Source organism: Nothobranchius furzeri, chromosome 4 (assembly GCF_043380555.1).
Source record: "Nothobranchius furzeri strain GRZ-AD chromosome 4, NfurGRZ-RIMD1, whole genome shotgun sequence".
NCBI lineage: Eukaryota > Metazoa > Chordata > Actinopteri > Cyprinodontiformes > Nothobranchiidae > Nothobranchius > Nothobranchius furzeri.
In genome coordinates, this window is record NC_091744.1 from 64,815,169 (window position 1) to 64,831,101 (window position 15,933).

A 15,933-nucleotide genomic window follows, 5' to 3' on the forward strand; every position below is an offset into this window, starting at 1 on the left:
CTTTCAGAGGGAGAGGAGCAACAAATGCTAATGTGACAGAGATGCAGGTGAACACAAAAAATTTGAAAAAATTAGTTCATTTATTTCAGTCAAAGCAAGTGGTCAACCCCAATACTTGGTACTCATGTACGATTAAACGTTTTAAGATGCTGAAGCATTTCTCCATTTAAAGTTCTTGTTTTATTCATTTCGTTTAAAATCCTAATAGAGATTTTGAATTTGGGGTTTACATAAGCCATATTCATAAAATTATAGCAAATAAGGAGTCTATCTCATATATTAGTTTCACCTTTCAAGTTGATTTACTGAAATAAATGAACTTTTGCATGATATTCAATTTTTTTAGTAAAACCAGAGCAGCTGAAACAGGAAAAAAATACACTTGGAAGCCAAGTTGGAGCAAACCATTCACATCCTAATTTGGTCATCAATATATTCCGGCCTTTTGACTGTGATAGTGACATTTTTACACCCTAATAATTCTTTTCAGCTTCTGCTGTGTTTGTCCACCAGTATGGATAGTCCTTACTAAGAACTATCCATAATGATGGACTCCATTGACTCAATGGAATAAATAATTTACCAATATTTAAAGGTCAAATTAGTAAATTTCAAAACTGGCATTTCTTACAAAAATGAAGCACGCTCAAAACACACACAAAATTACATTGGAAGGACTCCAAGCCTTGACATAGGGAGCCTAAATCACACCCATCTACTTCCGGACCATGGGTCCCTGGAAGAACGAAAAAGTGAATGCAAGTCAATGGAGCTAAAGACACCATTTTCTAACTCCGTTCATGGATTTCACGTGTGATGTCCGTGAATTTAAAGACACATTTTGATGACACAGATTTTGTATGAAAATAGGACTACAAATGCGCATCACCAAAATAATGTCATTGAACCAGACACGGAGAGGAGCCGAGGAAAAATGGCTTCAAGTTCAGCAAAATTCAAATCCTTCCTTCAGGAGGAAAGAACCACTGTAAATATGGCCATGTGGTAAGTAGCAGCTACGCTAGAGGAGAGGTGGCGTCATATACACGACGTGCCGACGTCTGCTAATTACAAACTTTTACAAGCTGATAAATCTCAAAGTATGTGACTGGTGTGGTTGAAACACACATCATTACTTTTCATTTAAATCAAAGTACAACATATGTGCAATCCATGTGCGAAAATGGCTCTTTTAACCCTGTTGACTTGTATTTGTTGTTTGGTTCTCCTGGGGACCGGAAAGGGAGGAGACTTAGGCTCCTTATAGGATTGCTGTACCTGAGGCATCCTGTACTGTTGAGGAATATTTCTGAATTAGAAGGAGTCTCTTGAAACGGATTAACATCCATTTTGTCTTCATCAAAGGTAGTCAGTGGAACGAGGATGGAATTAGTAAGGTCATCCAGTGTTTCTTCTGCCAGTTTTTTCTTAAACTCCTCTTTGGCTGAAAGATTCCACAGTATTCCTGCACAGAAGGAAAAACGTGACTTCATGTATGCCTGGTGCCCATTCAGTGTGTTGGCACAGTAGGCAGCCATAAAGAGATGGTTTGGACTGTTTTTTCTGTAAAAAACGTTCCGTTGATTTCTTACCATGGAGCCAGGCAGTGTGCTCAACAAAAGACTGAGCTCAGATTTGTTCAAGATTATTTAGATCAGAACATGACGTTCGCGTGGTACAAATCACACAGGTTTCAATGTGCAGCCACTGCTGAGACAAATGTCTGTATATATACCCCTGCTGCAAAAACATTTAATAATGCATTCCACCTGATTCTGACGTCATTGAAATCCAAAGTATCCTTTTCCTCCAGACGACTGTACAGCAGCACAGATAACAGTTTTATTTGGGGAGGTTGTGTATAAGAATGGGGATAAACTATGAACAAAAAAGACCTTTTACTAACTGTAGAGTCACTATAGCCACATAAAACATATATGGATGCATGATATAAAGATATTAAAAAAAACTTCATTAATAACTGCTGTCTCACCAAAATCATAGTGGGAAAAGTAAAAATGTCTCTGATTTTTAAAAGGAGCAGTTATGGACTAGTTTTAAAGGTTTAGACAGCCTTTCGAGTGTTCTACAACCCCCCAAGGTGCTTTACAACACAGTCATCCACCCACACACACACATTCACATGCAGGTGATGCATTGCAGCTACTGCTGCTCTGGGGCTCACTGACAGAAGTAAAGCTGCCGTACACAGGCACCACTGTTCCCAACAACCGCCACCAGCAGGCTAGGAGGGTAAAGTGTCTTGCCCAAGGACACAACAACTGAGAAAGGCTAAGTGGGGCTCAAACTTGCAACCCTCTGGTTATGGTGAGGGCACTTAACTCCCCTGCCACCGTTGCCCCACAAACACTGGTAGCAGCTCCACCTTCTCCCGTCCTACTCACCGTGCACTCAGGCACACCACCCTCTCTTCAGCATTCTGCTCTTTTCAACAACACTGGGAAGATCACATTTCATTTAGAAAACTAGTTTACAGATATTTCCAATTAAATGTGGGCGTTAAATGGAGATTCGTTGTGCTTTTTTTGTGTCATTTTTCCTTATTTGGTGCTAATACAATAAACAGTCCATTCTGATTTCTGCCCCAGCATCATCAGAGGCTTCCCTAAATACGTTTTGCAGTTTTAACCATAAAGTGGGATTTCTTTACCTGTGATGTTCTTTGCAAGTTCATTATCATCTTTGATTTTGAGCGCTTTGACCAGCTCTGCGATTCCACCGTTGCCGATTAGATGTGCCTTGTTCTCAGCATTCTCATAAATGAGGTTGCGGGCAGCGCCGGTGGCAAAACGTCTCACTTCTTGATTGTCACTGCTGAACAACTTCACCAGCTCAGGGATGCCGCCATGCTCACGAACCTTAAAATGAAACCAAACAAAGAATTTGTGTCATTAATGATTTAGTGTTTCTATAAAGACAGTAAAAGTCAACGTGTTAGTTGTACATTAGCAAATTTATCACTTAATTTTTTTAGCATGTGCTAAATTATTGTTTTGAAAGTCTGTTGCTCGCTGGTGCTGAGCACACAGTCCATCTCTGGGTCCAAGCAGGGCTATGGGTCACTATGGGTTGAGATTGATTTCATAATTTTATTGATCCCACAGTGAAGACATTCACTCATGGCAGCACAGACTAAACACAGAGTAACATTAATTAGAGCACTGGTTCCCAAAGTTGGGGTCGGGACTCCTTTGTGTGTCACCAAGAACTACACATGGGATCTTCAGATGATTTCCAGATATCAAAATAAAGTTGAAAACAATTCCTGAAGCTATATTTCTGGTATAATTTGTACAAAAACTCAAATAATCAGTCATACATGGAAGTAAGTGAAACGGCAGTTTTCTTTATGCCTTGAATTATTTAGCTTTTTATGATTGTACTGTCAAATCAAGAGACTTCTGGGATTGCGTGTCTTGACAATTCTTATTTTGCCGATCTGAAGCTGAAAAGTTTGGCAATCACTGAATTAGAAAACAATGTACAAGAAAAAAATGTGTGCAAAACATACAAATGTTCATTTATAGAGATACTGTATGTACCAAGAGTCAAGTTCTGCAATGACCAACTACAATGGGCAATCTTTTCCATGGACATTTTCTCACACTAAATCTGTTCCTGACAGCAGAGTTGACAACACAAAAGTTAGCGCGGAGATTAAATTCTGATGCAGGCTGATTAGTACAGCAGTAGACAAAGGTCTGAGGAGCCCTGTGGTAGGTTAGACTAAGCTACATTTTGTTGGGAGTATTTGCTGAATATAGATGGACTACTTGCATAATTTTGTAGCATATAGAGCACTCTGGATATTTGTCATTGTTGCAATAATAAACATAATTTGCATTAAGGAAGTATGATTGTCTGCTCATAAAGTAATGAAAACTTGATTAATAGGAACACTTACCATCTGTGATTAATCACAGATTAACCATTGAACATGTGATTAATTGCGATTAAAAATGTAATCGATTGACAGCCCTAGTTTTTATATTTGTTTTATTTATTATAAAGTACTAGCATTTAGGTCAAAACTTTCCAAATCTGATTCCTAACTGACAAGACTTGTTTCAGATAGTTTAAGTTGGTATCTGGGCATCTAGGAAGATTATCCATTTCCTAGTTTTAGTCACAGGGCCTGAGTCATGTGTTGCAGTAAAAGTTTCTGGAAATATTGCCACAGTTATATCTGGATTCCTTGGACCAACGAATGTGGTTAATGACCAAGGAAATTAAGATGTAACTATAAAAAAAAAAGAGAATCTGAAGTTTTGGGCGCAGCAAAATTCAAATTCATGACTACACTGCGACAAAGTCTGCACAACATTAGCATAAATGTGGGGCAATGTCGCAATACACAAGTCCTTGTGTCATAAACTATTTCAGAGTGATTCAACCTGAAAATGTGCTAAAGTTCTTGTAAGTCTGAGCCTCTTTATTTGGCAACAGTTGCTGTCAACAAGCAAATCATTTGAAAAGCAGGGAGAATAACTTCTTATAGTTATATAACAAAGGTCTGATTCTGATAGAACACAGTGAATGAAAGGGATGCTGGAGATATATAGTTTATGGTTTCTTTGGTGTTACCACAAATGAGGAGACATCAATCAATGGCTGTCAACCATTGAAGAAAACACATATTCATGGCTGCATCTGTAAAAGAATGCAAAGAGGAAAGAGCCAGAAAGGAATTCAAGCCACAAGTTGAATCAGTACCTCATCTTTTGACTCTTTGGTATTGTAACACTCATGTTGAATGAATGCTGCACCCAGGGACTGAAAACTGGGATCAGGGTCGGAGAGGTACTCCACGGCTTTAAAAATGTCAATGCCACTGAAGCTGCAAAGTAAGCAAATAAATACATTTAAACAGAATAATTTGTTCCAAAAGTCAGTGATAAACTCTTTTTTTCTGCACATCCTCTCCTCTAACCACTCATTATGGGATGTGTGAAATGCAAAGCCTGAAACTGAACTGCCACACCTTAAACCAGTCCTTCCACTTTACAGCCACCTCCCAGTGCAGCTGTTAAGAAACACTCCCCTTATTTTCATGCAGAAACGTTGCAACACCATCAGTGTTTTATCACTTAATTACTCATCAGACTGAATCATTAGGACTACAGCTCAGCATTTGACAGTTTGAACAAGATAATGACTTGTGATAGTCGAAATTGTCCATATTTCATAAAAAGCAACAACGAATAGAAAGAGCCGATCAAACTTGGATTTGACTGAATGTTTTTAACTCCTTACCCCTGAAGCATCTCCTCATCCGGGTCAAAATCCCCGAAAATGTCTGCACCCCTACCAACACTCTGCATGCTTCTGATTGACATGCTGCGGGACAGATTCCCTTGACGCTGCATTGCGAGGTTGCTCTGGGAACCAGACATAAACCCTCGATCCACTCGGTCTCCTCCGCCCATGTTGCTAGCACTTGAGGTCATCAGATTCCCGGACATGGAGCCCACGCTCGTCCGGTTTCTGTTTGTGATCCTGCTGATGGTGCGGTGGGCTGGGCCTTTGAAGGATAGCTGCTGTTGAAAATTTTCAGCCCCCCCACCCATCATTCCAGCACCACGGGGTAGAGTTGTGCGTATGGACTGTTGGCTGATGGCGCCCCCTCCTTGCCTAACTTGACTCATTTGGCTGCTGAAGCCATTTGCTGCGCTCTGAGTATGTCGGGCGTAAGTGGCGTCCCGCTCGGAGATCAGGCTGCCAGCATCGCTGCCATCCATCATCCAAGGATTTACAGAGGACAAGTTTTTAACTGAATGCATGGATATGGCATCGTGGTCCATTCTGCTTGGCTGTCTCACAACCCCTTGATAGCCGCCCATTTGTATTCCTTCTTGGTAATATCCTCCTCCTCCTCCTCCTCCTACCCCCATGCTCATCCGCTGAAACTGGGAGATGTCTGGAGCAGCGGAGCGGCTGCTGAAATCTCTCTTGACCGTTGCACGTGGGCCCTGAGAATGAAGACAGGAATGAGTGTTATGATTTGATGTGCATGCCCCATCATTCACTATAAACTACCGTGTGGACGGTGAGTCATTTCATTTGGTAAAATTGGATGCAACACACTTTACTTCCTTTTCCTCAATCATTAGACACTAGCAGGGATTTTCACCACAGCGTCTGGTTTCTTTCACACTCAGCACTCAAACATCCGTGACACTAAAATGCTGGAATCTAGAGGGAAGACTTTAAAACTCACAGCCTACTGTGAAATGTCACACAAGTCCTGTTTTGTCCAGGTTACACTCTTGTTTTTCACTCTTCTGGAACACGCACCTAAATAACACACTGATTTCTTTTCAGCTACATCATTCTTAAAACATAAAAAAATGAGAAAATACTGATTTACTTACCATCGCTTTGGAACTGGAGGTGTACATATAGGAAGATTTAGAGCTGAAATTTGGGTTGTAGGTGTTGTATTTGGTTGTGGATGACCCGCCGTAGTCTGAAAAAAAACTTAATTTATTATAATATACATTCTTTTAACATCACATTTATTCTTGGTTAAATTATAAAACACATCAAAATAATTCACCTTGATTTGTAACAACTGATAAAAACAGATTTCAGCTTAAATAAACTAAAATAACTGTAATCTGCTAAATGTCACTCTGAAAAGATCTCATGGCAGCAGCATGAAAGCCTTTACAGTTTGAATAGCCGGTGTCCCGTTGCATTAGAGCCTGAACGCACAGAGTCTGTACCGACAGGACCGGACCTCTCAACAGGGTCGAGGTCTCTGGTTACCAGTCACTTCAAAGACACACAAAAACAGTCGTCTAACCGAGTCAGTGACTTAACTCGGCTCTGGACCAGGGTATGGGAGCATCGACTCAGTTTTACAAGAAGGCCAATTAAGCATTGTGTGTGGCTAAACCTGTTATTTAAAGTCTACTTTTGTGAGTGCAAAAAATATTGAAGTAATTTTGATTATGCAACAGAGGATCAGGCATCTTTCCCTCTTTACAACATGGCTAAAGCACAGCCAACTGAAGCACGGTAGTCAGATCTAAAAGGATCTCGTGACAGTTTATGAACATGTTATTTTATAAATGTTATGTTTGCCTAAATGTCTCATTTTGTGTGATTTTTCCTGCAGAACAACTAAAAACTGATCAGAGTAAGAAGCTTCGTTTGTGCTCAAATGTTTTCATTTCTAACAACGATGCAAAATCTAATTTGTGGAGGTGTAAAAAATGTATGAAACAACATTTACATGAACCGTTTTGAGATCATTAAAAATATTAAAGCAATTTTAAGGCAGTAGAAAACATTTAGCACCGAGTTTCTCCAAACCGAGCTAAAGTTTTGATTGTTCAAGAACCCACTTCAGATATCACCTCTAAAAAAGGTGTTAGTTTGTACTTGGAAGTTTGAATTTCCATGTTCCAAGAAAGAGGAATAAAGCAGATCAATGTCCAAAGTACTGATATGCTCCTGCAGCCTTGACCTCAATAGCCTGGCCTATGAGCAAACCCTACTGGGATTCACACCTGCAACTAGAACACAGTTGGGTCCGATGCTATTCCCAAATACAAGCTTAAAAATATGGAGTGAGTACTACACTTTGTTTAACGTCTGATTCATTCTGAAAGGGACATTAAATGTTTGCAATAAGTTTAATAAAAATATGTTACACAACAACTAAAAGCTAATTTGATCAGATCTGTCATTGGCCGTGAGATAAATCCTGAAGAAAACAAGCCTTTTAATGCAGAATAGTTTAAACTTAAACAACAGCATGTTTGAAACCAGCAGCTTTATCGATCTTTAACAACAGCTAACATCTTGCTTGAAGGATTAGTTTATTGCGACACTGCACTTGGCTCATTACAAGTGCACGAAGCTGTGGGTATGCAAATACATTCCTATCTGTATCTCCGTCAGCCTCTTGCAGCTCGAGCAGACCGACACGGTAAAACACTCAACAAAGGCAGGTTGTAGTCCCGGGGTTATTCAGGTCACTTCAGGGAGGAATTTTTCTCCAAAGAGGAGTGAAAATGACACAAAATCACCAATAAATGGATAAATCAACAAAGTAACTAAAACACAGTATTCAAAGTTATTACCTCAACTATGTTCTCAGACAGCTAACATGTTGAGAACGTAAGAAAGAGCTGGTTTTGAGATCGTTTCTACCCTAGAGGTTTGGTTTAGGTTTTAAACGATAGCTGGTTAGATCTGGTTTGGGGACAGTTGTTGTTCCAGGGTGGGAATGTTCTGCCAGGACCTGGATGTCTTCCACAGTTTCTAAGTATAAACCTCTCAACAGAGAGGTTCGATCGTCTTTCCTCCCAAGGGTTGAAACGCTTGAGCGTATTACATCCAGGTCGTCCTGATCCTGGTTTAAAGCAGCAGCTCCTCCTTAAAAAGGAGGGCTGCGCTGACAGCGCTGCAGGTTCCAGTGCAGGTTGGGCCTGAGAAGTTGCGGTTTTTCCACTTCCCATGTGAGAAAAGAAGGTTCTGAAGTGCCCCTGTCGTTCCCCGGGGGCTCACAACTAAAAACTAGTTGGTATAGCCGAGAAAGAGTGACATGTTTTCTGACGTGACCCAAGCCCAACCCTGACTACGCCCAACACACCTGAACGCAGCAGCAGAGACATGCACTATAAAACACCTCAGACTCCATTTTCCTCCTAGATCGTCTTTGGAAGTTAGGGTTAGTCATAAAGACTCAATGTCTATTTTTTTCTTTTCTGACTTCCAGCTAAGACGAGACATTCCTTTCAAACTCCTCTGACTGTTTTTGTTTTCCTCATCTGCAAACATGTTCACAATTAAATCCTCCGAAGCAACAAACCACTGATAAGAAGTTACAAAGACAGGTTTGGTGCATGTGTGACGCAAAGCTGGCGTTCTCGTCTGTTTACTGAGGTTTCAGAGGATATAAAGTCTTACTGTTCCACTGCATGTTTTCCTCAAAACAAAGCCTCGGGCAAACAAGAAAGACGCCCGCTAAAGGTGCTGGACAGGTAGGAGTGTTAAAAAAAACAGAAGACATGAAGTACGTCCCCTATGCGTTCAGCATTTAAAAACAGCTAGAACAGCCTGTTGAGGCAGGAATCGTCAGCGCCTCTGGGAAAAGCTAGAACTTGAAAAGTGACTAAAAGGCTCACCTTTTTCATCCAAGCAAACCAGAATTCAGAGGTCACACTCAGTAAAAGGCCCAACACTGGGCTGATGTGTGATCTCTGATGTGTGCTCAAGTCAGATGACTTAATAGGACATGAAGGAAGCAAGCAGAAACACGCAGGTACACAAGTTTCACACACACCAAGATATCTGTTTAACCTGTTTTCAACCACCTACCTGTAATAAATCATTCATTAGATGCAACTAGAATACTTCCAAACACCCAAAGAATTCTTTAATCCACTTTAAGAAGTCTTTCCTGCTGAATGGTGGTGTGTACATTAGGATTACGTTTATGTTTTATGTGCTTAGCAGACGCTTTTACCCAAAGCGACTTACAATTATTTTTTAACCTATAGGGCATGTTGTGATTACGTCAGATCTATACATCTTTTTTTGCACGTGACGTGTTTTGACAACAAACAGCTGGTTCTCACAATAACCCTCATCTCGTTTTATCCGAGGAAAAAGTGAAATTCAATCCCTGACGCGGAAAGTCTAACCTTCCCCATGCTCATGCAGCACTTGTTTAGGCTTGTTACACATTAACCGTTTGTCATGTGCACAGACAAGATGCACAGTAGAGCTGCTGCTGCTTGAAGACATAAAAAAATCCCCAAAGAGCTGATGAGAAACAAATCAGACAGGAATTCTGCACACACACACACACATACAGTGCAAACACACACAAAGAGAAGGAGAGAGAATACCTCCCTCGCCCGTCGCAAAGCAAACACGATCACATTAAGGCTCACTTTCGCACGATTTACTCAGCTGAGTCATTTGAGCTGCATTCCAGTAAAATTAGTTTAAAGAGAAAGTATTCAGCTTTTTTCAAAAAATAATCAAGTATATTTAGTAAAATTACTAAAAATTCTCCCTAAAATTTTAATTCAAGGGTTTATTGAGTTTTCATATATCCTCGTGCATTTATTTTCCTTCTATTTATTTAAATCAAACAACTTTGATTCTCTCTCTTTTTTTTATTTTCTTTTTATGACACACACACACACACACACACATACACACACACACACACACACACACACACACACACACACACACACACACACACATTTGAGTTTGTTTAATCTATCTACATCAGAGCCGTGTCCAGGACTTTTAAAATGGGGTGGCCCATGTGGGGCACTTGTTTATGCATGGGTGGCACCAATGGTTATCCTTATTTATTTATTTACACAATTTGATTATTTATTTACTTTCTAGTGAATTTTTGAGTTTCACATTGCACAATCACCATTTTTTTCTATTCATCTTCTAGTTTTGTGGTGGTTAGCAAGTTACTTCTTGTTGCATTATTGCCACCAACTGGAGTTGAGTGGGACTCAATACTATTTATGTGAATGTGAAAAAATAATAAATAATATTAATACTACAGAAATGTTCTGTATGTCTGGGCTAGAAGACAATGTTAAAGGTGCTTGCTACCACACACTATTTTTGGAGTTTACAACTCAAGCCTTTTGTCGACAATGTAAAGTCAATTTAAACTGGAACTTAGTAGGGTGGCACCTGGGGTGGCCAATCAGATTCTAAGGGTGGCATGTGCTACCCCAGGCCACTCCCTGGACACGCCCCTGATCTACATTTGTTTCCAACTTTTTAGGCCTAAAGCATACTTAAATTTGTTTAAAAGCATTTCCTTATAAATTCCTGTGACCGTGTGGTTCTGCTTCATTAAACAAATAAGGGAAGTCATATGTTTTAGGTGTAAAAGCAGAGACCAGGCTAACTGTTAGCAGCTGAGGTGAACGTGCAACAACGAGCAAAAGCAGAACAGTGTTGCTTTTTGTTCCAACTCTGGCAAAACAAATCTGGTTTATGCTGATCGGTTGGATCATGATTAAATGCAAAAGGTGTTGGGATGGCAGCACCACAACATCTCTACATCCAGTTTCAGGTTGTGGAACGCAGAGTTCCAATTCCAGCAAGCCAACTTGAAGTGTGAAGTGAAACCACCACCAACACAAAATCCAACATGGCTGCTTTTCACACAAAATCCAGTTCAATCTTATTGAATCACACACACACACACACACACACACACACACACACACACACACACACACACACACACACACACACACACACACACACACCAATAAAACCCAACATATAAACAAGTTGTGACAGAGTTTGGAAGCATAAAAATACATTTTTTAGAAATCTGTCTGTGGAAACAATAGCTTTAAGGTTGATTCCTGAGCACAGCAACACACAAAAATTCTACTTTTTTAACGTGTGTGCCAATGCCACACCCTAAAACTTAGGCCACACCCTTTTATTTTACATGGGAATTTGCATAAATTACATGTAAACACTGACAACAATATTTTGGTGAAGTGACTGGCAAAGGCAGGCAGGACGGTGACAGAAATAAGAGTTCCGTATAAAGTTCAGTATATTTTATATTATCAGGTATAACTTTTGGGTGGGAGCTCTTTCAGTTATCTTTGTAAAAAATCCCTTAATAGAACATGTGGGAGTTGTGTTTAGGGAAATATAATATGTGTTACTGGTTTTCACAAACATACATAATCAGACTTTTTCCTCATTATTCGTGGAAGAGGTGGGATAATTTCAGCACCTTTAGCCTGTGGCGCACATTCCACCTCTCCTTTTTACGGTGCTTGACCTTGCCCAGAAACCTAAACACCTCCGTCCTCAGGTGGAACTAAAAGGAACTGGTTGATCATGTGTACCTGACATGGCGTAGTGCGTGCTGGACCCATTCTGACGCGGAAGTGTGGACTTCTCAGCGAGCCTCATCTGGATCTGCTGCTGCACGCGCTGCTGCTTGTCCGCCGCGCCGCCGTTCTCCAGCTGGCTGTCCGACGGGAGGCCGTAGGTGGTGACCGAGGTGTTGGGCTGCAAGGTGGAGAAGAACACGCTCTCTGAGACCAGGGCACTCATGGCGGAGAGTTCAGAGTCCCAAACAAACTGCCTTCTGATTAGAGACTGCAGCTCGGACACACTGGCTGCTGTGAGTCGTGGCAGACAGACAGATAGGGGCGGGGCTTCACCGGAGCGTTGGAACGCTTACCTGAGTCAGGTGAACCAGTCCAGACCCCTTCCAGATAACAGACATCCCCCCGAAAATAAATTATAATTGCTCGCAAAATAATCTAATAGCTCGATAAGTATTTATTATTTATAATTTACAAGTTAACTTGTTGCAACACTAGAAGACAAACTCAGGATTTAAACCTGTATGAGATTTCTGGCTTGTTTAATAGTCATTTTACCATAACAATGTGGGGGGGAAAGCAACAATAATTTACATTAGGTTTAGGGTTGTTTTAGTCTAAAATGCAGCAGAAAGTAAAAATAAACAGTTTATAAGTTTTATTTTGATAACACCACATTGTAAAAGACTGCATCATGTGGAATGAATAACACAGCTTCATGTGGGAATCACATCATTCTCATGAAGGTTCAGAGCTCCAGGTGTGCCTCTGCCACAGATGAATGACTCCTGACACCACTAGGCTAGTTGACCTTCAACAGCTCCCGATGGAAGAACAGTACCATTCCTGTCATATGGACAGTTTATGGTCACATGGTCACATTTAGCCATTCCACGGCTAAATGTGACCAGTCTGGTGACGAGCATGAGTAATCAAGCTGTTGTGACTGTGTATCGATCGTCAATATGCTACTTAAGCTCCTGACAGGGTTAAAATATAAAACAGATGTTCAAATATCTTTTTTTATTACTGTAGAAAAGTGCAATCATGATCTAGTCCACCCAGCAGCTCTAGTGAAAGTTAAACAGGACAATATTGGTAATTTTTTTGTTGGGAACACACACCTGTTACTCATTATTTACATCCTTAGGCTTTCTATGAAACACACCAATTATTATTATTATTAAAAAGGAACCAATGATTTAAATAAAACTGATCAAAAGCTGCAAATCAAGAGCAGATTAACTCGGTTCAGTTTAGCTAATTACTTTAAGTGTAATCTATTCAAGTATAAATGTCAGTTACTGTACTAAGAAATGTTAGAATTGTTTTACAATTATTATTTAAACACAATTTTAAGATATTCTCACGAGTGTGTAGAATATGTCATTTCAAGTAAAGCTTTACATTTTTAATGATTATTGTTTGTTTTCATCATGATAGCATTTCAAATTTCATTTTCTGCTATAGCATCAGCGGCATCACTAACAGATCTGTATCTGAAAGCTGCACCTTTTACCCACATTTACAAACACCTGAGAACTGGTGCTGAACGTCACCGCTGCATAAACAGCTTCAGACTTTTAGCATCCAGTTTATCTGAAAAGGCTCCTCATCGTTTTAATCATTAAAATGTCTGAAGGAATTGTGATAAAAGTGGAGCAACGCCCTCTGGGATTAAAACATTCTGAGGTTTAAATGCTTCATGAAAATAAAGCTGAACATTCAGAGGTTAGATTTAAAGAAGATGTTTCCTTCCGATCATGTCAACAGGAGAGCAGATACATGTGAATAAGAATTAAATATGGTGGATTTTCACAGAATTGTTGAGGGTTTTCTCTACTTTTTCATCATCAAATCCCCATGTGGGAGATTTCTTTCTCTATGGTTCATTATTTAGGTAGAAGAAACGTTATTTGAGCTGTAATTAGAGCTTTGTGAGTGAGTTCCCCCTTTTTTGTTGTTCTTAACAAGCTGGCATAAACCTGGTTCAGTTTGAAGATTGTTCCAAGGTGTGGCAGGTTGCACTCTGTTATTAGTTAGAGCCGCACCTACGTTGTGTCTGTTTTGTTTGATCTGAGCTTAGCAACAAGAATGATTGACTCAAATACAAAGTAAGAGGGGGACATTAGTGTCTAAATGTACCAGAAAAGTAGAAAACAAATTTAGCTTTACAGTTCCTAACTGACCTTTGTTGTTTCAAAAGCCTTTGGGGGGAAAACAGGAGAAAAGAAAAGTTAGTCCTTGAGCCAATCAGTGTCCTGATAGTTATCTGAATGTTATTTCCCTGAAGCTGGTCAAAGTCAACACCGGGTTTATACTGACTGAGATCTTTGAAAAGGAACCAACCTCTTCTTTAGTTCAACAGCTGTGATGTCACCTGTCCTCACTCTCCTCTCAAACCCACCAACCCCGAGTTCACCTTTTACACCATGTTTACACCGTATTTGTGAGAAACAATCAAAAGCTTTCCATTAACCAAAAACAAGAAAATCTAAACAGCAAGACAAGGGTTGATGTTTGAAGTCCGGACTCACCATGACCACTGACGATGAGTGTGATGTTCTCCTCTGAAGAATTTTACCTGCTCTGATCAGATTCAGTGGGAGTTACAAAGTATTAAAACTTGTAATTGTAGTCACCGCCCCCAAAAATTAAGGTACACTCTCTCAGGTGAATGCCAAAAAAGAAAAAAGAAGACACACACGCACACACACACACACACACACACACACACACATGCACGCACGCACACACACACACAAGAGGTGAGTCATCAGACGTTTGTCAGGGTGTGAGACAGAAGATCCTGGGTGACAAAAATTGGTTTCTCGTCTGAATCCTGCAGGATTTCAGATGATTTTTTTCTGTAAAACGGCTTTTTCAAACATGTTATGATTGAATTTCTCAATTTGTTTTTGTTTGTTTTCATACGAAGTTCATCAGATTTAGAGTGCAGTAGACGATCAGAGGAGCAGTCCTACTGCATTTCATCCAGACTCAGAGATCTGTGTGTGTGTGTGTGTGTGTGTTAGAGAAAGTGGTAAAATTTGCTCGGCGTGTTGTTTCATGCATCAGCAGCCACCACCTGGTTTATCTTTTATTCTCTGAAGTGACGCCGTATGCAGATGACGCCACACGTCCAGGAGGCATTACATCAACAAAACCGACACAGTGACTGTTACAGAGGCATCGGTCGTACCCGGGGATCTGCTTCTGTCATGCAACTCCTCTGTGGATCAAACTCTTTTTAGATTTTGACCCAGAAGATAAACGTTGCAGAGATTTGTGGCCCTGATTGTTTCTGGTTAAACATTTAAATAAGCTGTTAATAAAGGCCCATTTCCTATTCTTATCCTTCCATCCCATTATCTGAGCCTCTTCTAGGGTCACAGGGAGCTGGGGGTTTTTCTCCAGAGGGGGATACCATGGACAGGCCCGTCCATCACAGAGACACACAACAGTTCACACACTCACTCATTTAGGGACATTTTAGTCACTTTTGGACTGTGGGAGGAAACTAGAGTACTCTGAAACCAACAAATGCATGACGAGAACATGCAGATTCTGCACAGGATTTGAATCTGCAACCTCCTTGACTCAAGGCAACCCCTATGCAGCTCTGAAAACTATGTTGTGACTACAGTTAAAGCTAAATATGCATCTTGTGACGACTTTTAAAGTAAATGTGATTCACGCAGCTCTTCCGAGAACCTCCCGACCCACAAAATCTGTCTGTGGCACCAAAAGAGAAAGTTCCAGTTAAACCTGCTGTTGTGTCATTTAAGCCGTCTGTTTATCCAGACTCCATCTGAAAACCACTTCTGAAGTAGCTGAACCAGCAACCATTACTTCAGTGGTCACCAGTAAACCAGATCCAGCCTTCAGCTGGGTTCCTGACACCTTGGTGACCCCTCAGGACATCCACCTGTGAGGAAGTCCTGAAGAATGGACCTACCAGCAGCTTCAGTCTAAAACAGGAACTTGATCATATTGATGGAAACATATTTGCTTGACATTTTCTGAGCCTGCTGCTAAATTTGTCAGTGAT

General features: G+C 40.4%; 1 protein-coding gene across 2 annotated transcripts in view; it reads right to left on the reverse strand.

Annotated features, from left to right (window-relative positions):
- The window catches only part of pkp3a (plakophilin 3a), a 24,805-nt gene extending 10,282 nt beyond the window's left edge, over positions 1-14,523 (reverse strand). Inside the window, exons 1-7 of one of the 2 annotated variants that reach the window (XM_015964272.3) lie at positions 14,420-14,523; positions 11,898-12,063; positions 6,393-6,487; positions 5,275-5,990; positions 4,735-4,858; positions 2,672-2,879; positions 1,279-1,465 (exon numbers count right to left, since the gene is read on the reverse strand). In XM_015964272.3, the coding sequence (XP_015819758.1) occupies positions 1,279-1,465; positions 2,672-2,879; positions 4,735-4,858; positions 5,275-5,990; positions 6,393-6,487; positions 11,898-12,063; positions 14,420-14,422 (1,499 nt within the window). In that variant the 5' untranslated portion in view covers positions 14,423-14,523. Of the gene's footprint in view, positions 1-1,278; positions 1,466-2,671; positions 2,880-4,734; positions 4,859-5,274; positions 5,991-6,392; positions 6,488-11,897; positions 12,275-14,419 lie in introns of those variants that run through there. The other variant, XM_054732990.2, reaches the window with a different exon arrangement.
- Positions 14,524-15,933: the final 1,410 nt, after the last annotated feature.